We start from the raw sequence: 23,247 nt of genomic DNA on the forward strand, positions 1-23,247 counted from the left end.
AAATAATAGGCGCCTGGTATGCTTTAACAACTCACTCTTGCTGCCTTGTCGCACTTTTTGGGTACTCCAAGACCATAAAAGTACATCTCCCCGAGACGATAAACTGCTTGAAAGTTCTGCTTCTGAGCAGCATCATTGAAGAACTGCAGCGCGCGAGTGTGGAGTTTCGGATCATCTAAGATATCATAAATTCAAGCATCATTAGCACTCTTCCCTCGGGCTTTCCTGATCCATAGCCATCAACATGATGAGCCGCTCAACTATGATAAACGAACCCTCCACTTACTGAGATAAAACAAGCCCATATTGACTTGGGCATCTGGATACTTATGGTCCGCCGCTTTCTTGAAATACTCGAACGCTCTAGTATGGTCTACTGGGAGTCCCGCAGCACCTCTGATGTACATGGTACCCAACGCATTAAGTGCCACAGGATTATCCTAGAGTCAGCAGAAACAGAAAGGCAGTAATGTTAGATAGTTGAAGAAAAGACAAACCCGTATCGTTTTTAGGCAGATTCAAATCCATAATCGACGTACCAAGAGTGCGCCCTTCTGGAACCACTTGAGCGCCTGCTCTTCGTCAACTTCGTAGCCTTCGCCACGCCAATACATCTTTCCCAACAATGCTGCCGTGATGCCTGCATCCTCAGCCTCGAGGGGTCTCTGCTCCCTGGCTTCCAAAATCGCCTCCTTTGTGCTCGTCTTTGCATTGAAGAAAGCATCTGCCACCTGCCGAAGGTAATTTCCAGCCTTTTGATAATCCCGTGGAATAGTTGTCGTAGATCCCGCATTGCCCGTGTAATACAGGAAACCAAGCTTGAACTAGGATGCAATAAAATAAAGATGAATATCAGTCAGGTGCCGCGCCTCCTTTGATAAACCGATTCGATGGTGTAGAGCAATGTTCTCTTGATGTATATCATACCCGCGCAGCTCTGGCCTGAGGACTGTCACGATCGGCAATATACCGATGGAATTCCATAAAATCTTTGATGTCGCTAGCGAGTGCATTTGGTGATGGGGTTCCTGGTCCGCTGGCACCAGCCCCATATGTCCCGCCCTCTGCGTCTGTTAATCGAACCTTGATTGGTGGCATGGTGCGTCCCAGAGGTGGCCCGTTGAGATACATTTCATGGGCTATATCATAGATACAGACAGGAAGTAGATGCAGACCTTACTGTTAGCAGAAAATTCCTCCCCCCCCCAAAAAATAAAAAATAAAAATAAAATAGTATTCACAAATGTGGCATGGGTTTGATGCTCGTACCTTTGTCCGCTGCCCGTTTGTAATACATCACTGAATCCTGGCAACTTTTCTTGGTTCCGATTCCCAGCATATATTTGTATCCGAGAGTCAGCTCTGCAGCCGTGTTGTTGCCCCAGGCAGCAAATGTGGTATAAAGAACGGCCTTTGCTTCGTCTCTCTGCACCACATTTCCAAGTCCAGTCGAGTACATGAATCCGAGCATCTGTTGAGCCGACGCATTTCCAGATCTATCCGCTAAAGTGGCGTACATGTCGAATGCCTGTGCCAGATCGCGCTTTGCCTTATATTGACCATGCTAATAATTCAAATTGTCAGAATATGATGGCCGTCAATATACCAATATACCACCGTGAGGATGCAAAAGTTACATTTGATCTGCAGCCTAAAAAGAAATGGCGCGCTTACAAAGTGGATGTTGGCCAACGTCCAGAGAGCGTCGTCATTATCATACTCGTATCCTGCCGATCGGAGCATATCTATCGCTTTTGCAATCATTGGGTCCCGGTGTCGTTTAACGGGCGCCTTGGTTGACTCCTGCCTATTCCCGCCTTCCTTTCCTGAAGATGATGTCGAGGCTGGGGTGGTAGCGGGATTAGACTTGAAAAATGACATGACACCCTGAGTGACCAGCCTGAGGGCGGTGGGCAAGATTCCTTTTTGCTTCTGCAGCTCATCAGATAGAAAGCTCTTCGCCAGCGATGACTGCTGCTTTACGAACACGCGTTGGTTAGTTTTAATGGGAGACGCCTCCAACAGCTGAATGGCGTCCTGATACAGTCTCTTGCCTACATTTTTTTTTCATAGATATGTCAGATTCTCTGGAATAATCCGTGGCATCATAATACGCAGAGTATGCATTGGTTCTACTGTCGTACCATGGTCAACCTTGTCTTGAGCATTGGCAGCGTCCTGGAATTTTTCTACTCCCAAGGCGAGTTCATCAGCTTTTGTACTGTCCAAGTGTGCGTCCGCACTAGCGAACAGAGCGACAGCCAGCAGAACTAGAGCAGCATAAGAGTTGTAGAAGCATTGTCAGTTTATTTAGCGCGTGGGGTTGTGCAGCTGAAGGCGCGCCTGTGTTGGACAGGATAACAGGTCGGTCGAGGTAATATGGAGTCGTTGATACCTGTACAGCCAAGAAGGGCACGTTTCCGTGCGGACTTTCGTGCCATCAACCCCAACAGTCGATTGTATCTGTTCGGGCAAATTCGATGCGAATGAGAGGCCCTACAAGCGTGTGTGAGTGCGGGTAAGAGGGCGAGGGTGTGTGTATGTGTGTTTGAATTGATTCGCTGTTGGGGTCAACGTGTGTGGTGAGATGCGTGAGGATGAGAAAGTGGGCTGTTTAAGGGAATGTATGTCGTCAGTTGTGGAGATGGAGCATGGTGTTGGCACGAATTCGTTGGGCAAAAAAAAAAAAAAAGTGACTGTGTCAGGATATCTTTGGGCATCTGTCGGAGCCAGACAGGTAAGCAAGCAAGTAAGCAAGCAAGTAAGCAAGCAAGTAAGCAAGCAAGTAAGCAACCAAACAGGCAGCCAAACATCCAAAGCACCCAAACAAATGGACGATACGAACATGCGAATAAGTTGTAGTGTACATTGTTTTTTTTTATGATAATGAATGAATGGATGAATATGATTTGCCCCGTGTGCTGCAGCCGATAAAAATACATGTCCAGATACCATCGCCACCAACATGCTGTATCCCATGGTGCCTTGGCCCCGTTCCTCCCTCTCTCTCTCTCTCTCCTCTCACCCATCGACCAAAGGAAACAAAAAATATGAATCTCCTGCGCCGTCTAATCCTCCAGGCAACCTCACTCGCACAACGACCATCCAATAAATCCCTCGGCCTCGATCTCGTCCTTGACGCCACCATGGACCGCGTACACCTCGATTCCCTCCATTTGTACAGGTGCTTCTGCCCCATCGCCAGGGTTGACAGTCGACACAATCTCTGCAACCTCCACATCAGCAAGAGAAGGCTCCGCAGGTCCTACAAGAGCAGACACAACCTGAGCAACGATGTTCAGATCCATATCATGAACCGTTTCAGTCGCCGGAGCAGGCAGAAGTAGCCCATCCGCAACAGTACCCTGAAGGAGACCGTTGTTGCCGTCGATTTTCTCGCTGTCGCTGTAGACACTTTTGGGATTGCCACTGCCGCTGAGATTGCTGCTAATGTTACCTGGATTGTTGTTGCCACTGTTGCTGCCATTGATGTTGCCATTGCCTCCGTTGACCTCCTTAACGTCTGAAAACTCTGGCCAGGTCACATTGTTGAACAAGGGCCCTTGATGATAGTCGAGAATGTACTCGCCATCACAGCTGTCAAACCCATAATTGATCACCGAAGGATCCATGAGCAGCTTGATTTTCTCACCCTCCGCTCGGCAACGCTCCTCTCCTTCGCTACCATAGCCATCATCACCCATCTCGTCATTGCCCCCTTCATGGAGCTCATCCCTAAGGCTCCAGCGACCCCTTCCTCCCTGGGTTTTCCTTGCCCTGATACGCATCAATCGGTAGTTCTCCTGTTCGTCCCGCAAAAAATCAAAGTCCGAGTCCGACCAATCGTCATCCGAGGCAACCATGATCTCTCGCTTGCCATCTCGACGCCGCCGCTCCAAAATCTCCTCTCGGCTGGGAATGTGGTGGCTGCTGTGTCTCTTGTTGATGAGCGGTCTAGAGCGGCCACTGCCTTCTCGTCGCTGTTTCTTCGAGTTCATGAGGGTAAAGTCTTGGCTTCTGCGCTTTGCATGACTCAAGGCGCTCAATGGGATAGTGGCCGGCTGCGTGCTGTCCTTTGGATTGGTTCGGTGCGACAACTCTCCAAGATCCGACATCGATCTGGAACGGCCAGGGCCTCCCTGCTGCTGCTGTTCCTGCTGTTGCTGTTGCTGTTGCTGTTGCTGCCTCGCTGTCACGAATTCGTGATCTCCTTCTGCAGAGGAAGCCCGCTTGGCATGGTTGCTGCCAGAAAGCTGGCATTCGGACTTGGTCCGCTTTCCTTCTTTCTTCTCGCGCGAAGAGGCCTCAGGCACGGAGGACGAGGCCAACGACTGAGACTGAGGGGTTCGCTCCTGTCGTTTACCGCATGGCGCCGCCTTGAAGTCTTCAGAAGATACGAATTCTGCCAGATTTTGAGGAGGTCGTCGAACACGCTGGGTGGTGACCACACCTGGAATAGAAGCCAGATCGAGATCTTGATTGGTCTTCCGCCCAATAGGAGGAAGAGCTGAAACAGATGTGGCCTCAAACTGCTTGCTGTCTGTAGTAACCACACTGGACTCGCTCCCTCCTGAGGTCATATCAGTGGCATCATTGGTCACTGCAGAAACTACCGAAACATGAGCAATCTTCTCAGTCTTTACAGATCCAGCTCTCTTTCTCGGTGGTGCAGCAATAGGGCTCACCTCACGCTCATGTGCGTGAGGGGCGGGCGATGCTGGAGGGGTCGACAGGGGTGCGACTGTCAAAGACGACTGCCGAGCATGGCCAATTAGCTCTTCAGCCTCTTTAGGACGTGGAGGACGACGGGCACGACCACTGCGACGCGGGCTCTTGAGGTCCTCGGCATCCTCCGAAGCCGCAGGAGAGGGAGCGGACTCTAAGAACGAAATGGTGTTTGAGGAGACGGGTCCCATTGATGATGAAATGGTCATGCAGTCCAGCTTGGGGAGAAACGCGCCCTTAGACCGAACGGTAGCAGCAGTAAGTGAAGTAGCGGGATCGGCTGAGAGTGAGTCGGCCTTTAATCCGCTCCTGTTTCTGCAGGGAGCCTGCTGACACAGGTTCTTTGCATTCTCGCGTGAAGCCATGATGCAGACGCTGTCAGGCTCGCCTTGGGTCCGATCCACCTTTGTGTTCAGAGACAAGCTGTGGATCGAGTTCTGATATATATATAAAAAAAAAAGATGTGTTAGCATAATTGGTCCAATAGGAGGGGTCAAGCGAGTACTAGTCTTGTATATGTCATGTCTAGGCCGCATAAAATACAAATGAATAACAATCAATAACAATAGTAATGATATCAATGGCAGCTTACCTGCCATCCACCGTCAGAGCGCTCTTGCACCAATTCTGAAGGAAACTGTGGAGAAGAGGAAGAGTAAAGGAAAGGGTGCTTTTCGTCACTGGAGTCGGATTCGGTATCCGAATCGTGATCCCGGTCGTCTAAGTGTTTACGCTGTTGCGGTTGCTGTTGTTGCTGTCCGTGCTGCTGCTGTTGCTTGAAGGAAGCCCCGACCTCTTTCTTGAGCCGGTGAAGACTGCCGGTGCTCAGGGTCCTCCTCGAGCGAGTGGGACGAGCTGTTGATTCTAGGTCGTGTGCAGGCGGTGGGCTATCAATGCTCTTGTCTGTGTCTCTGTCGAGGACGATGGGCATGTTTGGCACCTGTGCGCTGCTGTGTTCTTTTGAATGGCTGTTGGCAGACGTTACTTGCTTACTAAGGAAACACCAAGTTGAAAGATAACGGGTCAGAGAAAGGAAAAAAAAAATGCTGACACGGGAGGGGTGTGAGATGTGGGTGCGTGGGTGTTTTGTTGAGAAAGATATTCCGCTTCCAGACCTGGAGGACAGGAGGAACAAGAAGGAAGGGGAGAGTAGGGCAAACAGAGATAATAAGCGTAGAAATGGTGCTGATGGCGCTGTAAATAGGACTGAGAATGCCAAGTGCGCTTACAGGCGAAAAGAAGCTACCCTGGGGATGTCCAACAGAGGAAAAGGAGGTGATGAAGGGTGAAAATGAAGGCAAAGACAAAGACAAAGGTGAAGTGACCAAAAGGGTGAGAGAGCTAAGCGCGCGAAGTGAACGTAACGTTGAAGAGGAAGGAAGGATAACGGATAGCGGCTTCTTGTTTTATGAGAACGCCTTTGAAATGTCGGGGCTAGGGATTGACAAATGATACGTGATAATATACTAATATATCAGAGCGAGTGAGTGAGAGACACGCCGAGCAGCACGCAGGGGGAGGGGGAAACAATAGAAAGACGTAGACCCAACTCACTCTTCTATACTATAAGTAAAATAAGATGATATGCGATTTCCCAGTGGTTAGGTCAGTGGGAGTGGGGTCGGGGCTGGTCGGTGTATGGATAAATAGTATGGGTATGCTGTATGAATATGCCGTATGGAAATGTCGAGAAGAGTGGGAAGTGGGATCAGCAGAAAGATGAGGATGGAATGGGAGGGTGATGATTGAGAGTAGACATAAAGGGAGGGGGAAGAGGAGGGGGAGGGGGTGGGGAGGGGAGGAGGAGAGGCGTACAGCAGCAGCTACAGAGAAAGGAAGCCATCTCAGCCGCGTGTCGTCTAAAGATCTGGGTTACATGACGATGATAGGGGCAAGTAGTTCAGTTCTCAGGGTGCGAAGTAGACTTCAATTGGCACTGTTCGGAACGAAGACGGACAAAGGCCAAATCACCCCTGCCCCCATCCCCAGACTGGACTCCCACCAACAACGCGTGCGGTAGACTGTCTTGCTGGTCTGGGGGATGATTCTCGCTGAAAATACAACTGTGGTAAACCTTATTCTGTTTTCTTTTCTTTTTTTGCGCGGCTCTTTAACATCTATTGTCACCATCATCAACATAGACTTGCTCGTCAACAGCAACAAAGGTTCTCAAGAGTGCTCAGCAATAGAGGGGAACACCATGCAAAGGCCATCCGCAAACTACGCTCCAATTAGACTCTTCAAAGAACAGGCTATTAGTGCCTTGTCGTTCTGAACATGAACAGCCCTGTATAGCAACATCTCTTCGGCCCTACTATATCCATGAACATGTGCGATACAGGGACCAGATTGATGTTTGCATAGTTCTTACCGCTAAGATTTAGTCGCCATAAACCTCATATCCTATCTACATAATGATCCAGCAACATTGTTCATCCTTCTTCTGCTCTGTTTCGTCATAGTTGAGCACCTCCAGCGGTGCTACAAACCTCGGACTTTTCCCATCCCCTGTGACTCCCGAGGACAAACGCGTAGAGTTCATTTTGACATTCTTGCAGGTCTACAAATCTGTCCCCCCAATAGACGCGTCATTACAATCTTTCGGATGAGTTCGTACACCATCCCGTAGATGCTGTACCCAGTTTTTGCAGGATCAGCACTGACGCATTCTCGAGTATTTAGAAAGAGTGAAACGGCAGCTAGTCTCAATGTAGTATATATTCAAGGGATCTGCGAATTCCTGACTAACTCCAATCACGACCTGGCGTTGGCCTCTTAGCTCGCATTTGTAACTGCAAGCACAATGGGAACCCATCCTCGTAATAATAGAAACAGCTTAGTCTCCGAGAGAGACTAAAGGGATAACAAAAGCAATTAAACAAGAGAAGTTCTTTGTCAGTTTTTTAGAAACGCACGAAACAAAAGTATGTCAGTACATATGTTTGTATTTGAGGCTACATCCTAGTGTCAGCCGTTTCCTTGACGTCGATGGATCATCAAAATGCTTCGCCTCAGGAGCTGGTCATTCCACCGGCCTCTGTACTCATGCTGACGCGCAGTTTCAATGATGTCCAAGATATACTCCTCCCCGTCAACCTCGATGTATTCGCAACAAGAGTCCTTCACAGTAACATCGTATCTTGAGCCATACAAAAAGATCGTAGACGAATACGTAGTAAAATACGATGATGTGGGGACGGAGCGACACCATCAGTGTTAAATAGACTAGTACACATTTACTTGCTGTGGAACTTATGGTTGTACAGGCAAGCATTTTAGTCTAGATTCACAAACGTCGTTTGTCATAGGGTTTAGTGAGAGGGTTAAGTCAGGTTCGCACTCACTGGCCATGAAGAAACTAAAAAACCATGACGGACGCTCCGACTCTATCGCCGACAACGGCGACTGAGGATTTGAAGATCAATCGTTATTTTGTTAATTTGGGCGACTTCAACAACCCCCTCTAGGGCTCGATTCATTTCAGGTGTAAATGAGGAGACAGAAATATCTTTTTTTGGCTGCGATGTCAAAGAAGGGAAAGGATAAAATGGAGAAGAGTTCGGCGCAAGTCGAACACAAGAGACACTGCGCTGTGCTGAGCTCAGTTAGGTTGCGTGAGTTTTTTTATGCGAGAAATGGCTGAATGAACAAAGCGATGTATGGTTGTATGTATAATATCATCTTGTTCGGTCCAATCAAGTGTCCATCGAAGCAGCATCCCATGGAGCCAAACCCCATACTAGTTACTCTCCCCTCCCCTCCCTCCCCCCCTCTGCCGTACAGGAAACCTCCTTTCTCTTACGTGTTTCTCGCGAGGGCAATATGCAGCTCCTTGTTGCAAAAACACAAAGCATAGTTTGCTAAAGCGACTGAGAGTTATGGATACCTTTTTTTTGGCATATTACTCCTCATGCCGAATCCCGATAGTGTCTGGGATCTAGACTATAATTTGCTCGGCAGCTTAAGTTTAGACCACACACGGCGCCAGTAACCGCTGGCTTTGGTTGCTCCTAGAAGCTGTGATTTAGAGACGTAACTTGAAACGATCCGCGTCGAGGATGGTAATGGCTGCTCAAGATCTTGGTACTGGTCCCCTTGTGGCTGAATGAAAGAGGCCTTTTGGCCTGCCAGGGATCGTTCTTGTTCTTGCTGGTCTTGTCCTGATCCTTGCTCTCGTCTCCTTTTTGAAATAGTTGTCTTCCCCGTAAATAAACGCGCCATGCGGCTACGTGGATTCTTCTTCGCTGTTACTGACGTGGTCATTTCCTCTCTCCTTGGGCTCAAAGAACCCTTATTCACATCAACTTCCTGATGATATAGCTGTTCCTGTTGCCTTTCATGCGTCGGCAACCTTGAATGGCTCCAACTCTGACCACTTTTCCTTCCAGTCATTTTCTCCTTTTTTGCGGCCTGTTTCTTGGTCTTCTTCTTTTCCAACGTCTCTCTCGCCTTTTGGTCCCGTTTTTGTTGCCTTTTCAGATTCCACGCTCGTTTGTATTCCTGATATTCGCGTTCGTCCGCCTCGTCTTCTGAGTTGGGCTGACCAAGTCCTTCCACTACCTCAGCGAGATGACAGCTGTTAAATCTCGATAGCGGCGCACTTGTAGATGATATACCATTGTGTTCCTGGTGTACGTGCGAAGGAGTGAGAGTATGCGTTGCTGCTGTCGTAGTAGTGGCGTTATGGAGGACCAGAGGCTGCCTATAAAACACTGTATTCCGGCCCTTGAGGACCGACGACGGGATATATGAATCAATGACGGATACAAATCCCCTTGTTCCTGCATGCGTCAAATGCAAATGATGTTGGTGGAGAAGGTGAGTAAAGGAAAGTAAGTAGGAGAGAAAGGGATAGGCAAAAACATGAGAAGCGCATAGCAGGTACCTTGCGAGACTTACTGGGGAGAAGGAAGCGGGGTCTGGAGAGAGTGGGTTACGGTATGTAGAACGTGAGCAGCGATGTTGACCGCGAACAAGTCGACGGGAGTTGTCGAGCTGGTGGTGTCAATGTTAAATAAAATAGAGTGCTCGTTTCGGGCGCGAAGTAGCTAATGTGCCGCCAAGGAATGCGGTCGAGAGAACAGCGTGTTCGACGGTCTGCGACAGATGAGAAGAAACGGAGTGGGCGACAACGAGGAAGGAAAGCGACGAATGAATGCAAAGATTCAACCAGTTCAAGATGCGCGAGAGGCGCTTTTGTATGCTGCTCTTTTTATTTGTTTCCTGCAAGTGTGTCTCCTGGATGCCGGCCACCTACTCCCTCCTTTTCTTATTTTGATAATCCCGACTCCATGCGTGCTGAAACTCGTATAGATGCCCGAAAATAACACGCGCCAGTCCAGTATGTCTCCTGCCATTAAACCACCAATGTCGAGAGACAAACAAAAAAAAAAAGGCGTTTGCTAGAGATAACATCCAAAAAAAAAAAAAAAAAAAAATTGGGTCGCAAAGATTTCAGGACATTCTAACTTCAGCACCGTTATTTCAGGATGGCAGGTCCACGTTGCGATGAACGCCATGTGCTCTAAAGTTACTCGAGCTTATGGCTACAAAGCATGCACGTCCCCTGAGGATCCACATGCTTGGAAATCCATAATAGTATAGGCCTTGTTCCAGTTCCTGCCTGGCCTGCAAGCTCAAGGCATGCAAATCCCTCCCGAACGCCGTTCACACCGTTGACCATAAACTAGGGTGCACACATGGTTGTGCATGTGTCCCTTCGCTTGCGCAAAAACATATACACATGCCCGCATGTTTGCGTACGCGTTTCCTTGTCTACAAAACCTAGGATAAACTTTATTTGGACTCGCACATTTATGTCTACAAGTACACGGCAAAAAATTACACCCTAGAACGCTTGCTTGCACGCTTCTGCTCCTCCTTCCCCTTGGAGTGCCCCTCGCGCTTCCGTGGCGCATCTCCGTTCAGAAGAGGTGCAGTTGGGTCTGCTGTGGATGTGACGGCGTGCGCCTCAGGATCGTCCTTGTTGCAGATGCCATGGACGCTGATACCCTCGATCCAAGGCTTTAGCAGATCCATCTTCAACTTCTGTCTCATGCCTCCCTCGCCGCCTCCCTTCAAATCGTCATCAATCGAGATCTGTACCATGACTTTCTGAAACAGTTGGATTTGGACCTTAGGTGCCTGACCCTCGTCCAAGGGTTCGGTTGATTGCAAGGAATCTGTCTCAGTGTTATAGACCAAAATTGGCTGAGCCGCTGGGGCTCCTTCAGTCGATGCGTTCTTGGGAACCTTGGCGCTCGCATAGACAATGCCCTCAATACCATACTTTGGCACAAGGACAATGAATGCGTTCTTGAGAATACGAATAACATAGCCCTCCTCTTCCTCGACCTTGTTCTTAAAGAATAAGTGCGTGAACAACTCTACGGAGCTGCGAGCCGCCTGCTGAGCCATACGGTTTCGGTGATTCAGGACTATAAATGAAGCACATTGTTATTAGCAACACTCTTAGCATATTGCGCTCGCGAACATTATGGAGAGATGAAAATAATAAAATAAAAAGGAGTGGACATACCTCCACACAGTTCGTTCATGGCCTCCTTGTCGGTCAACTCGCCTCCGTATGAAATACTGGGGTCAATGGCAGCATGCAATTGACGATGCACCATAACGTCTATAGTAACGCAAGAAGAGCACCAGTTTTAGCATCACTCCACGGTACAAACCAAAGTGAGATTCAAGAGTTAAGAAAGGGAACAAAAGAGGTTTACCGGAATAACGACGGATGGGGGAGGTGAAGTGCGTGTAAATATCCGTGGCAAGACCGTAATGCTTAAATTCTGGTACCGTCAGCGATCCTGAACAAAAGTACAATGCCTGCATCATGCATCGTGTCGTCATGATGCGAAGCAACTTGTTGAAGTAAGGCTCCTCTGGGATCACAGCGTTGTCCAACGACTCAGACAGGGTCTTCGAAGTAGAGTGATCGATAGTGATGCCCATTCTAGCGACAGCCTTCTCCAGCTTCTCAAAGTTGGTGGCGGGCGGCGTTGGATGGCAGCGCAGCATAGCAGAGTCTGGGAACTTTTCGTAGATCTTGCGCGCCACAGAGATGTTCGCCAACAACATGAACTCCTCCACCAATGCGTTCGTTTCCTTCAGTTCCTTCATCTCAACATCGACCGGGTCCTGGGTATCACGCTCTAAGTTAAACCGTACTTCAGGACTGGCCAGGGTCAGGGCACCCATGTCCAGACGCCGCTGCTTCAGCTTTTTGGCCAGTTGGTTCAGAGTCCTGATGCCCTTGGTAATATCATCCTGCATACGCTCGTCGTCAATCCGGTTCTGGGCCTCCTCGTAGGTAAGCGATGCCTTGGAAGCGATGACACTCTTTGTGAACCGAACATTGACGATCTCGGCATTCTCGTTCAACTCCCAAATGCAGGAGAACGAAAGACGCTCGACATTCGACCGCAGTGAGCACAAATTCGTGCCCAAAAGACCGGGCAACATGTCAATTCTCTTGTCCACAAGATAAACAGTCGTTCCACGGCTGGCCGCCTCCTGATCCATAACATTGCCAGGTTTGACAAAGTGGGTGACATCGGCAATGTGAACGCCGACCTCATAATTGCCGTTGGGAAGTGACGAAACGTGAAGGGCATCATCGATATCCGTGCATCCTGGAGGATCGATACTGCAAACGTTCAGCGAACGGAAGTCCTCGCGCCCGTTAAAGTGCTCTGGTTTGACAACCCAGTTCTCTCCTTCGACTGGGAGCAGGCTAAGCACTTGCTTTGAGAATTCATGGAACGGAACGTCGTGCTCCAACAACAACACCTCTGTCTCTGTCGATTTGTCGCCAGCGTCACCCAGTGAACGGATGAAATGTCCGATGGGGTAGCGAGATGTCTTTGGCCAAGAATCGATCGAGACAATGATGCGTTGTCCCAGAAGAGAGTGAGCCTGGCGAGTTCTAATCTTGATCTTGGGAATCTTGGTTTCCATGGCATAGAACAAAACATTGATGGGGGCGCTGGATCCTGCAGGCGTGTGAACGGACTTGCGGTCGATGAATCCACAGTACTGTCTCCAGTTACGACGAATGACACCAACAACCTTTCCACAGGGCTGGGGCGTGTCCGTCTTTGTTCCATCAGATGATACAGATGCGTCCGTCATAGTGGCGTCCTCGTTAGAAGCAGCGGCCGTTTGCTCCGCCTTCAAGCTTTCCTCCTCTTCCTTTTCCTCTTCCTCGTCAATCACAACGCCTGTTGGGGTCGTGCGCCATTCGGATTTGGGCAAAAGTTCGACTGCAATGATGTCTCCATCGACAGCACGGTTCAGATTTTCGCGCCCGACGATAAGAATAGTACCCTCGACTCCATCAATTTTGGTGTAGATAGATCCCTATAGGATGTCGGAAGCCACAGAATGAGTGAGTTATTATTATCGGGAGGAATGGCAAATAAACACATCGGACATGCGGTCAGAGTGATGCGAATATGTACCTCCAGGTAGTTATGGCTGCTGATACCCAGCTTTCCTTGGTAATATTTTCCACTCTTGATTCCGCCGGACAAATGTGTCGGTGATAGGTGTTCGGCGTAGATCATCTGCTGTCCGTCATCCAGTTCCTTTGCGTCTGAGATCATATCTAGGAGCTCCGTGTTATCCAGCGCCTCGATATATCGCTTCACTGCATGAGAATAGTTCGTCGATAATATTAGTGCCTATTCATGATAGATTATCCTCCTCTTTACATATTGCCACACGCACCTGAAACAGCCTGGAGGCCATCCGCAATCGCCTTGGACCTGTTTGCCGCGTCGTCCGTCATCATAACGACCGAGACCTTGGGTTTGAGGTTCTGGATATGATTTCCATACCATTTTGTGGCGACGCGAATGGCACGGTCATTGCGGTCATTTGGCGATTCATCTTTGAGTTTCTCAATAAATGTCTCTCTGTGATGCTCATTCGAAAAGACATAAAAGTGCTTCTCCTTGTTGCTGATCATATCGCGAACCCGCTTGTGGATTGGTAACGAAAGATGCTTGACCTCCTCAAGAACTGTCTGCAGAACAATGACATTGTTGATTTGAGATTTTTCCATCACATCGATCTATGAAGGAAGACAGGGTTGAATACAAGAGAATATTGGTGGTTAGGGTATTGGCGATATAGCAGCGCTGCGCGCCATAGAACCTTGCACCGCGTCGATGCGAACACACGTCTTTCGTGTTTTACCTGGTTCATGAAGATGTTAGTGTCGGGGATGATGTAGTGGGGTAGGGGAAACAGCTTGTTGGTACTGGGTGTTGCACTGAGGATCGACTCAGTATGTTCACATTCCTTGCAGGCCTCGGCGGAGCACCAGATGTCATCGCGCAGGTAGTGTTCCTTGACGACCTTAAGTACTTTGCCGGACTTTGTCTTCTTCACGAACTGCTTTTGTCTAAGCATGTCGGCAAGTGATGTTTATGTGTGTGTGTGTGTGTGTGTGTGTGTTCTGTGATGTTGGTCTTTGTTGAATGAAGCTGGAGAAGCGGGAATGCCGAGCTAGAAACAGAAAGAATGGTGGTCGCTGACAAATGGTCCCGGGACGCTGTTTGGAAGAAGTGTTTGAGACATGCTTCTTTTTTTTTTTTTTTTTGGTGCTTAGCCCTTTTATAGTGGCTGGTTGTTTATTGTTTCGTAAATGAATGCTTACTTTCAATTACAAAGGGTCGATTTGTTCCTGAACATTTGAATAAGGTTACAGTGTGTTCACTTTGCTCCCCACACTTTGCTTTCCTCTCCCTCCCTCACTCTTCTCTGCGCTCCTCATTCACCAAAACGCGCCATCATGCCTTCCCAAATCGAGCACCAGCTCAAGGCACAACTAGAGTCTCGCAAGGCCAGATCCCTTCTGCGATCCCTCGTTGTCATCCCAGAGTCCTCGGCTGACTTTTCCTCCAACGACTTCCTGGGACTCGCACGCAATCCCGCCCTCGGTTCCCACTTCCTCAAAGAACTCGCTTCCTTCCCCAAACATACCCCTCCACTCGGATCCACAGGAAGCCGTCTTTTAGATGGCAACTCACGATATGCTGAGGATCTCGAGACCCTTATTGCCGATTTTCATCATGCAGAGGCGGCCCTGATCTTCAACTCGGGCTTTGATGCCAACGTCGGCTTCTTCAGCAGCGTTCCCCAGCCTGGCGATGTGATCCTGTACGACGAGTATATTCATGCCAGTGTCCACGATGGCATGAAGGTGACTCGCGCAGGCGTTAAGAAGGCCTTCTTACACAATGATCTGGACCATCTCGCCCAATTGCTCCAGGCTGTGCGACGCGAGGACCGCGAGAGATATGATCTGTCAGGATCGAGCATGGGCCGCAATATCTTTGTTGCAGTAGAGAGTGTCTACTCCATGGATGGTGATACAGCTCCTCTGAGGGATATCGTAGATCTATTGGAGTCCCATGGTGCGCATCTCATCGTTGACGAGGTAGGATAACTCCCCAGTACTACTTTTACCTCCACTTTCATTTCCACGTAATTTTTCTCACAATATTTGTGGGGTTGATTGCCCAATTGAAGATCTAAAAAGAGTCACTCACAGTCAATTTGACAATCCGATTCTAGGCCCATGCAACAGGGGTGTACGGAGTGAACGGAAGAGGACTTGTTAACGAGCTGGGACTAGAGCACAGGGTATTTGCCAGACTTCATACCTTCAGCAAAGCTCTCGCCAGCAACGGAGGTAAGATCTATTCGCTGCTTTTGTCTGCAACGGTGTCTATGAGTCAAGCTTTGGTCCGACCCAAAGTTTCCGATGACCGGTGCTCGATCCGATTCGAGCGGATATGCAACCCGCCATGACTTGAGGCAAACAGTTGATGGCATCGAGCATAGACCCGCGACGATAAGGATACAACATGAGCTCGTAGACTTGTGGACTCATCACCTTGAAATAATACCTCTGCCACTCCTTATAGCTGCACTGGTCGGACCTAAGGTTCTCAAGGAGTACCTGATCAACTACGCGCGGCCATTGATCTACTCAACATTCACGTCGTTCAGTAATCTGGCTAGCGTTAAATCCGCATATCAAATGTTAATTGCAGGGGAAACTGTTGTGGTATGGCATGGCATGGCATGACGTTTCCTTCGCGTTTTTTTTTTTGCTGGAGTGTGCATGCAGCTAGGACTAATACTAACCTAAAACATTACACTCGACAAAACGTGCTCCCTATAATTCATATACACCCACTCCCTCTTTGCCTCAAATCGTAGCTCGTGGAAAAGATCCGGGGGTTGATTCATTACTTTCGATCCAATATCCAGATCCCTGAGCACATGCTCCTCCCCTCCACATCTCCTATCCAGGGTATCGTCATGGAGGGGAACGCAAGAGTCAATGCACTTTCACAGCAGTTGATCAAGGCGGGCCTAAACGTCAAACCTATCCGGTTCCCGACCGTGCCCAAGGGCAAGGAGCGCGTCCGCATCTGTCTCCATAGCCATAACACACAAGAGCAGGTCGACCAGCTGATCCGGATTGTGCAAGCATGGTTGCGCCATGAGAAACAGTCTACAGCAACGGCGCCAATACCAGCCAACCCTGCCTCCTCAGAGTTGTCCACAACCCCCACAGCATCAACCCTGTCATCGCCATCACCATCGCCATCGTCGTCGTCCTCAATATTGTCAACACTTTCAGTTTCTACGCTTTCTGCAATCCCAGCCAAATTGTAAAAAGAAAAACCACTTGCATCAATTCCATAAATAAAGGGCGTGTATCATTGAATAGCTATAGTACAATAAGCATGCGTGTAAAAGTGAATGATATGAAAGTAGACTATGTACAGGCATCAATAGGCTACGGTCTTTTGTAAGACGCGCTCCCAACTTGATAGCTATTCCTGCTCGACAGCCTGGACGAGCCACCAGGGCTTGTTCCAGAATAAGGCGGCGGTGGGGAGATGGGCGAAATGGGAGAGACTGGAATCGTGGGAGAAAGAGGCGAAACGGGCGGTGGGATCAAAGTGCTGCTTCTAGTACTAGTTCTCGTTAAGAGCTGTGGAGGCGATGTTGTCAAGGCAGTCGGTGATAGTGTAGACTGGCCACCGACACTCGGTGCCCTAGGCAGACGCGAAGGCAGTTCGCCATCTTGAAACCGTTCCAGTGTCGGGAATGATGATGGGGACGAGAGGACCGAGTTGTATGAAAACGTTGATGGGGCAGACGACTGCGATCGAGGCGCTGAAGACGCAATTGATGAAGACAAGGATAAATGTTTGCTCGAACTGGGAGAGGAAAGCCCTGGAGCCGAGTGATCTAAAAATGTTGTCGTAACCTTGGGAAGGACGATCCTTTCACGACTACTGCCACTGCCACTCGCCCGAGTGAATACTGGTGAAGACTGGCGGGGTTGAGTGCTGCTCAGTGTACGCTCGCGCTCCCGTTCCCGCATCCGTTCCATCTTTGGCTTGGTCTGGTAAGGAAGCTCCCCTGCTCTTGTTCCTGCTCCTGCTCCTGCTCCTGTCCCATCTAGATGCCGTCTCCTCCGCCTTACCAGCACAAACATGAGCACTGCTCCTCCAACAACGGCAAGCACTATAAGCGCAACGGCCCACATTGGAAACGAGGATATGCCGTCCGTCCCTTCTGTTTGCCCTCTGTTTCCGTGGCCACTCACGAATTCTTCGCCCATACCTGATTTTGGTGGCAAACAGACGGCACCAACGCGTCTCTTGCTCGAACGGACTGCGTACTCAGGATACCGCCGTTTTCGATGTGATGCAAGCCCTCCGGCGGATTTTGATGACTCGCTTTCCAGATTGTCGCAGTGTAGTGAGATGCATTCGAAGTACGAGCTACATGAATGATAGTTAGGCAGCTGCTCTTTACAGATTCCTCGTCGCTGAGTGGGTTCCTGCATTGATGATTGTGAGAAATCACAGTAAGCGCCTGCCTCACAGTCCCCACGTAGGGACAACACATCCGGTCCAGCGCCTAATCCTGGACTCCCAACAGTTTCGTTCAGGCGTTTGTTCGCCATGGTCACCAAGAAGGTCCAAATGGGGTCTGTCTGCGGTGGTACAGGGATCCCGACGCATGTTTGGCCTAGATCGGCGAGGTCCTGGAGGAGAACAGGTTGGCCATCAACCCCCAAGGGAGGGTTCGTGGAATTATTGTTTCCGTTGGTGCTGTTGTTTGTGGTAGTAGCAATAGACATCCGGGGAATCAGATTGATGTGTACGGAGGTGGTCCCTGAATATCCGTTACTGGCGTTGCTAGGGTCAAGGGTGTACAGAAATCCTCGGGTTGTTGAAAGGGGAGCACAATAGAGACCTGTGGACTGAACAAAGCACCCCATAGCCCCTGTGTCATTGCTGCTGGAGCTGCTACTACCATTGCACTGTGGCGAGGGATTGTCGAGTGTAAGGGGCCCGCAAGTGGGCTGCGTGGTTGGGATAGTCGTGAGATAGCGTGTGGATGCCATAGTGAGATGTACATGTATGAAGCGAAGAGGGCACACACAGAGGCGGGGGCATGGAAGCGTGGCTCTAGGATATCAGGACAGGGGGATGAATTATGAGAATGAATGGGAGTGATGAAATGGATGAATGAGGGGATGGGAGGATGAGGATCAAAAGAAGGATGAGGGTGTCAAATTCTGGGCACTTCAATTGCTCTCAAGAAAGAGAAACTGTGAATCCTCGGTAAAGAGAAAGACGGCAGAGGGGGAATCTCTTTCCCCGTCAAACGTTATTGTAGTACCGATTGCTTTTTTTACTATACTCACTCACTCTCCCTCCTTTGGGACACACAGATAGACTTAGTCTTCTAGGAATGCTGAGAAGGACGCACTCGTCAACGGTGAACAACTCCGCAAACATTCTGATCGTCTATCCTTCTTCTCATGGGGTGGGTAGAGATTTATCTATTACTACAAAGCAAACAAAGAACGAATTTCTATACTACACAGAAGTTGCATGCGAACAACTGGATTTGTTGACGCATAGATTGGTGTAAAAAAAAAGAATAAAATGGTAGTGGATTAATCGTCCTGAGTCAAACCGTCACTACGTATGCGACCCAGACGATGGACTCGCAAATGACGACGCATATTGCTCTGGACAGAGAACTGTCGTCCGCAACCTTCCTCGGAGCACTTGAACGGACGCTCGCCTGTATGCGAATAAGTGTGAATTCTAAGAGAGCTCGGCCGACTAAACCGCTTGCTGCAATACTGACACTGGTACCGACACCCAAGCGGGATCGTCTCCAGTCCTGCAAGGAGTGCTCTCTGACGCGATAGATATGGTCCTCGTCGGTTCGGTGTCTTAGCATTGGATGGGTTATTAGAGTGATTGTCTAAAAGCGTGGACGTCGAGTGCTGCTGCTGCTGATACTGTCCAGGATGGTGCGGCATGTTCGGATGCTGCTGTGAACGAGGCGGATAGGATTGAGGATGATGCGATGCATTTGGAATAAATCCCTGAGGACGCTGTCGGGAATAATTCTGATGCACCAAAGACTCATCATGCGACTGCGAAGGAAGCTGAGAATGGGCGTTAGGGCCTCGGTAACCAGATGGCAGGATGTTTTCTCTCGAATGGAACGGACCATGGCGAGCACTCTCCAGTGATGGATCATAGTCGCTCGGATATGGCTGTCGTGGGTGTTGCTGCTGAGGCCGCATCTGCAAAGACTGCCTATGCTCGCTCTCTTCGTCAAACTCTTCTTCGCCATCGTCCCCTTCTCCCTCGTCTGCGTCCTCAGCCTCTTCCTCGTCGACATCTTCCTCTGGATAGTCCACCATACGTCTCTGTCGCTTCTGTGCTGACTCGAACGTCTGTAGATCTGATTCTGAAACGGAAAGTCGAATGCTGCGACGCTGAGACCCGCTCCAATGGAGTGTCTCCGGTGCAGCCGTTGTCAAAGACGATGACTGAAGCTGCATAGTACTTTTTCCACCTCTCCTTACTTCCACAGTGCTTCTGCGGTCTAGTCCTGAAGCTTCGTCACTCCAGCTTTGGTTGTATCTGTCACCTAAATCACCATGCTTGTCCGAGTCCATATTCTGCCTGCTGCCGAAACTACCCCGCTCTGTATGGAGATATCCCTGCGAACTATGACGTATGTGGCGGCACTCGACCCCGTCTGCAAAGTTTGGTTGGGGCGAGGACGGATAGCTCATTGGGTGGTTCGTGGAAGAAGGATGGGGAGAAGCAGGCCTCCTGGACGAGCGACGACCTTCGTCCTTCATACGAGCGTAGCGCAAGTCGCCATCGCTGGACTGAGAGGGAAATGATCGAGGGGGGTGTGCGGGGGTATAGTAGGGATGCGAAGGACCTGGCGACGAGATCCGTTCTGATCGTGTAGGTAATCCTTGCTGCTGAAAGCCAGGCTGTCTAGGCAAGGGTGCCTCCAGAGAAGCAGAGGGTACACCGTCCGCCGTGGCGAACCGTTGCCGATAAGACTGGTGGGACTGCTCATGCACTTGCTGGGATGGTTGCGCTGATGCGTGGCTGGTTGGGTGCTGGAAAGTTCTCTGGTCCGATTCGCGGACAGGGTCATACAATGGCGGCGGATGCTGCTGTTGTTGAGGTGAGGGGTGGGATGGATGATGAGGGGAGTGAGGTGTTGGAGTAAGTTGCTGATGAGGATGAGGGTTCATAAGGGCTTGCGACATGTGTGTGCCAGAGAGACCTGGCGAGGATAAGGGCTCATATCTTCGACTCTGTCCTTGACCGAATGGACCTGACTCTGAGTCCATGTTTCGCTCACCATCACGATAGCGTGCAGGCCATTCGCGTGAAAATTTTCGCTCATGAGCCATAATCTCCTGTGAAGCGCCAATGGCTCGCTGCGACGGGGATGGCGGTGATACTGAGTGGTTGTACGTGGTAGGCAACCGTGTTTCTTGCGATGCTGGATGACGGAAAAGAGATGATGAGTCGCGTATCCGGTTGTCAGATCGATAGTGCCGTTGTTCGCCGTTATAAAAAATATGATTCTTCTCTTGTTCGTTGTAGGTATGGCGCGCGCCTTGACTCGGGGATATTTTGGATGCGCGATATCCGGCAGAAGCGTATTCTGAGTGGAACTGTGTCGGATGATGTGATTCAAACCGATAGGCGTTAGCCGAATCCTGGATATTGCCTCTATAAGATGGAGGTGAGGGGTGCGGATGACTCCATGGAGCTGATTGAACAAGACCTCCGTGCGGGGATGAAAGAGCAGAGTTGCTACATGGTTGACCTGGCCGCTCAGAGCTGTCCATAAGTGTTGGGCGCCGGTCTGTACCAGGTTCCTTATAATCGCCCCGTATATTTGTCCGTGTGCTGCTTTGGTTGGGGCCATGTCTCGATCGAGAATCACTAATACTTGCTGCTGCCGTCCCTATGGTAACCGCTGCCATAGCATCGACTGTTAATGGCGTCGATGCAGTCGTAGCTGTGGATATCGAAGGAGAAGGCGACGCTGACGACGAGGATGAAGATATCGAGGGGTCGAAGGGAGATGTTCTTCGTTGCGATCGATACGACGAAGGTGCGGATTGAGGGGGTGGTGGTGGACCTTGACTGTGGACACTTGGTCGTGGCGGCCATGTCGTGGCCGTTAGAGCAGCACGTGGATCGCGCCTTGAATCGCCAGCACCCTCCGCAAAGAAGGGATTTTTTGGCGAGACGCGCGGCGACTGAGAATAGTCTGACATCCTGGGAGGATCGGCATCAGACAAGGCTGAGGGTGAGTAATATCGGTCGTATTCAGTAGTATAGCCACTCGTGTAACTGTAATGCTTTGTGGGCTGCGTTTGAGCGCGAGAACCCAATGGCATGCCACCGAGAGCTGTGGGGGAGGGGATGGGTATCGGCTCCCTGCCGTAGTCCTGCTCGTGTGAGTTGAGATGGAGCGGGCGGAGTGGTTCGTACGGTGGATGTGGATGATGCTGTGTTTGGCGGTGCTGTGGGCTATTGCGCTGCGGGTTGGGCCCCTCAACTGCAATGACATTGTGCTGCCTGTGGTCTGGGATCTCTTTTTGATAATGATGGTCTGTAGTCGCTGATAGGGATAATGGCGATGGCGGCGCTGATGACGAGGGTGGACCAGGAGCATCATTGGTTCGGGTAGTACCCAGATCATTGTCGAGCAGATGACGGATTGATGGTAGCATGGTGTATCAGTCTACTCGAAAGTTGAACTAATGACGGCCCTTGATGTTCACGTGGCGGGCGGTGTGCAGGTCCTTAGATTCTGGAATGGCGGTCCAGAATGGGATTTGACGACAGGCCAGATAAGACAATAAAAGAACAAGAAGAGGACGACCTTCTTTCCTTTACCAGCTTGTTGTGTAATCGCCCTGTGTGGATATGTTTGGTCAATCAACCCCCTGCCTTTTGCGCTGTATTGCAACTTGCGAGGATACGAAGAGCAGTCGTAGAGCGATCAATCTACGAGAAAGGAGCAAGGGACACCTGCACAATACAGATTAGTAACCATTTTGTATATGTCAAAAAGGAGAAAAGGGTCGAGGGAGGGGCAGTTCATGCCTGCCGAGAAAGAGAAACCCTCCCGCGGGCGGTGCTGGACACCGCCGCATGTGCAGCGTAGGGAGAACATGCATACACACCGCCTCCTGGATATGGTGGTTCTTCATGAGAAGCGGAGTGAACACGCAAAAAAAGAATCAGGAAACAATTCTAATATAAAGATGTAATATTTGGTGGGCGATGCGTCTAGGTGATGATCGTCCATCGGATCGTCTGCAAGATCGATCATAGTCCGCTGTCCTCACCCAATGCGTGCATAACACCTTTCCAGAAACACGTTGAACTTTAAGTACAGTCGCCACTTTCCCCTCCCATTTAATATAGCAAATGAAAAACAGTGAAGAAAGGGGCGGTCGCGCTCGGTGCACAAAAGCAGGCATTGGGCAGTAAAGCAATAGTTGGTGCAAGGGTTTGGACTAAGGGTAACCGATTGCCGCAATGGATTAGGTGAACAAAGCTTGGTATGAAGGGATACGCATCGATTCTTCTTACTTGACCGTTGCAGTTCGTTTTATCGTATGTTTCGTGATTGTCTCCTATGCGGACTCTCCTTGATAGACGTTGAGGTCTCCAGTTGCGTTCGTGCCTTCTGTCGCGGGTCCCCGCTAATACGGTACTTTCGTAAGTTTTTTATACCAGTGGTATACAAAGCTACAAAACTTGACGACAGAGAGGGAAAAGTGACTGAAGGTGTGAAAAAGGGCACTGAAATGGAACTGTATTACAAGCAGGGCATCATGACGACGGGATATGGGGCTGTGGATAGAGACTATGGGCCTCCTTGATCGTGAAAATAAGGTAGATTGGGGGATGTCGTGCGGACAAAAGTCGGGGGTCGTGAAACCGAGCCCGCAGTACTGTATGAACGAAGTGTTCCTGGGCGATTCGATCAGGGCACTGGGCTGACACTGTCCTGTGGAGAGAAGGAACGTTGGAACAAGTGTCGGCAAGTTGTGTTGACAAGCAGAGGCGGTTTGGAGGGATGAGAGGGATGAGAGGGACGAGA

The 23,247-nt window shown here is 49.9% G+C and overlaps 7 protein-coding genes across 7 annotated transcripts; 1 reads left to right on the forward strand and 6 right to left on the reverse strand.

Moving 5' to 3' along the window:
• Window positions 1–23: 23 nt before the first annotated feature.
• Window positions 24–1,764, reverse strand: BC939DRAFT_482562 (uncharacterized protein; the record flags this gene model as incomplete). Its single annotated transcript, XM_051559131.1, has 6 exons — window positions 24–175; window positions 287–440; window positions 540–824; window positions 928–1,139; window positions 1,270–1,564; window positions 1,675–1,764. 6 exons carry the CDS (start codon window positions 1,762–1,764, stop codon window positions 24–26), a joined length of 1,188 nt encoding a protein of 395 aa, XP_051405879.1.
• A 1,221-nt stretch (window positions 1,765–2,985) lies between these two features.
• On the reverse strand, window positions 2,986–5,796 carry BC939DRAFT_83751 (uncharacterized protein). Its single transcript, XM_051561934.1, has 2 exons — window positions 5,318–5,796; window positions 2,986–5,162 (listed from the first exon to the last, which is right to left on the reverse strand). The coding sequence occupies exons 1-2, from the start codon at window positions 5,654–5,656 to the stop codon at window positions 3,087–3,089; spliced, it is 2,415 nt and encodes an 804-aa protein (XP_051405880.1). The 5' UTR covers window positions 5,657–5,796; the 3' UTR covers window positions 2,986–3,086.
• Window positions 5,797–7,494: 1,698 nt separating this feature from the next.
• BC939DRAFT_471549 (uncharacterized protein) lies at window positions 7,495–8,350 on the reverse strand. Its single transcript, XM_051558220.1, has 2 exons — window positions 7,877–8,350; window positions 7,495–7,578 (listed from the first exon to the last, which is right to left on the reverse strand). The coding sequence occupies exons 1-2, from the start codon at window positions 7,997–7,999 to the stop codon at window positions 7,501–7,503; spliced, it is 201 nt and encodes a 66-aa protein (XP_051405881.1). The 5' UTR covers window positions 8,000–8,350; the 3' UTR covers window positions 7,495–7,500.
• A 2,216-nt stretch (window positions 8,351–10,566) lies between these two features.
• BC939DRAFT_404742 (uncharacterized protein) lies at window positions 10,567–14,154 on the reverse strand (the record flags this gene model as incomplete). Its single annotated transcript, XM_051552812.1, has 6 exons — window positions 10,567–11,162; window positions 11,264–11,362; window positions 11,460–13,065; window positions 13,200–13,387; window positions 13,468–13,813; window positions 13,939–14,154. 6 exons carry the CDS (start codon window positions 14,152–14,154, stop codon window positions 10,567–10,569), a joined length of 3,051 nt encoding a protein of 1,016 aa, XP_051405882.1.
• A 329-nt stretch (window positions 14,155–14,483) lies between these two features.
• On the forward strand, window positions 14,484–16,486 carry BC939DRAFT_471553 (aminotransferase). The gene is made up of 4 exons (XM_051558221.1): window positions 14,484–15,184; window positions 15,322–15,439; window positions 15,675–15,817; window positions 15,973–16,486. The coding sequence occupies exons 1-4, from the start codon at window positions 14,537–14,539 to the stop codon at window positions 16,432–16,434; spliced, it is 1,371 nt and encodes a 456-aa protein (XP_051405883.1). The 5' UTR covers window positions 14,484–14,536; the 3' UTR covers window positions 16,435–16,486.
• A 1-nt stretch (window position 16,487) lies between these two features.
• BC939DRAFT_471555 (uncharacterized protein) lies at window positions 16,488–18,315 on the reverse strand. The gene has a single exon (XM_051558222.1). The coding sequence runs from the start codon at window positions 18,182–18,184 to the stop codon at window positions 16,559–16,561; it is 1,626 nt and encodes a 541-aa protein (XP_051405884.1). The 5' UTR covers window positions 18,185–18,315; the 3' UTR covers window positions 16,488–16,558.
• A 167-nt stretch (window positions 18,316–18,482) lies between these two features.
• On the reverse strand, window positions 18,483–19,380 carry BC939DRAFT_471556 (uncharacterized protein). Its single transcript, XM_051558223.1, has one exon. It carries the CDS (start codon window positions 19,115–19,117, stop codon window positions 18,743–18,745), a length of 375 nt encoding a protein of 124 aa, XP_051405885.1. The 5' UTR covers window positions 19,118–19,380; the 3' UTR covers window positions 18,483–18,742.
• Between the last annotated feature and the right edge of the window lie 3,867 nt (window positions 19,381–23,247).

The sequence above is a fragment of the Gamsiella multidivaricata genome (assembly GCF_025024155.1).
Source record: "Gamsiella multidivaricata strain RSA 2152 chromosome Unknown BC939scaffold_169, whole genome shotgun sequence".
Classification (NCBI taxonomy): domain Eukaryota; kingdom Fungi; phylum Mortierellomycota; class Mortierellomycetes; order Mortierellales; family Mortierellaceae; genus Gamsiella; species Gamsiella multidivaricata.

Excerpts from the sequence above, each read along its gene's own strand:
- BC939DRAFT_83751 (XM_051561934.1), bottom strand. The coding sequence starts at position 5,656 with ATGCCCATCGTCCTCGACAGAGACACAGACAAGAGCATTGATAGCCCA. Across the intron at positions 5,163-5,317 it reads GCTCTGACGGTGGATGGCAG|AACTCGATCCACAGCTTGTC; the intron begins GTAAGCTGCCAT and ends TATATATATCAG.
- BC939DRAFT_471549 (XM_051558220.1), bottom strand. The coding sequence starts at position 7,999 with ATGCTTGCCTGTACAACCATAAGTTCCACAGCAAGTAAATGTGTACTA. Across the intron at positions 7,579-7,876 it reads TATTCGTCTACGATCTTTTT|TCTCTCTCGGAGACTAAGCT; the intron begins GTATGGCTCAAG and ends TTATCCCTTTAG.
- BC939DRAFT_471555 (XM_051558222.1), bottom strand. The coding sequence starts at position 18,184 with ATGGCATCCACACGCTATCTCACGACTATCCCAACCACGCAGCCCACT.
- BC939DRAFT_471553 (XM_051558221.1), top strand. The coding sequence starts at position 14,537 with ATGCCTTCCCAAATCGAGCACCAGCTCAAGGCACAACTAGAGTCTCGC. Across the intron at positions 15,185-15,321 it reads CGCATCTCATCGTTGACGAG|GCCCATGCAACAGGGGTGTA; the intron begins GTAGGATAACTC and ends ATCCGATTCTAG. Across the intron at positions 15,818-15,972 it reads TTGCAGGGGAAACTGTTGTG|CTCGTGGAAAAGATCCGGGG; the intron begins GTATGGCATGGC and ends CTCAAATCGTAG.
- BC939DRAFT_471556 (XM_051558223.1), bottom strand. The coding sequence starts at position 19,117 with ATGCCGCACCATCCTGGACAGTATCAGCAGCAGCAGCACTCGACGTCC.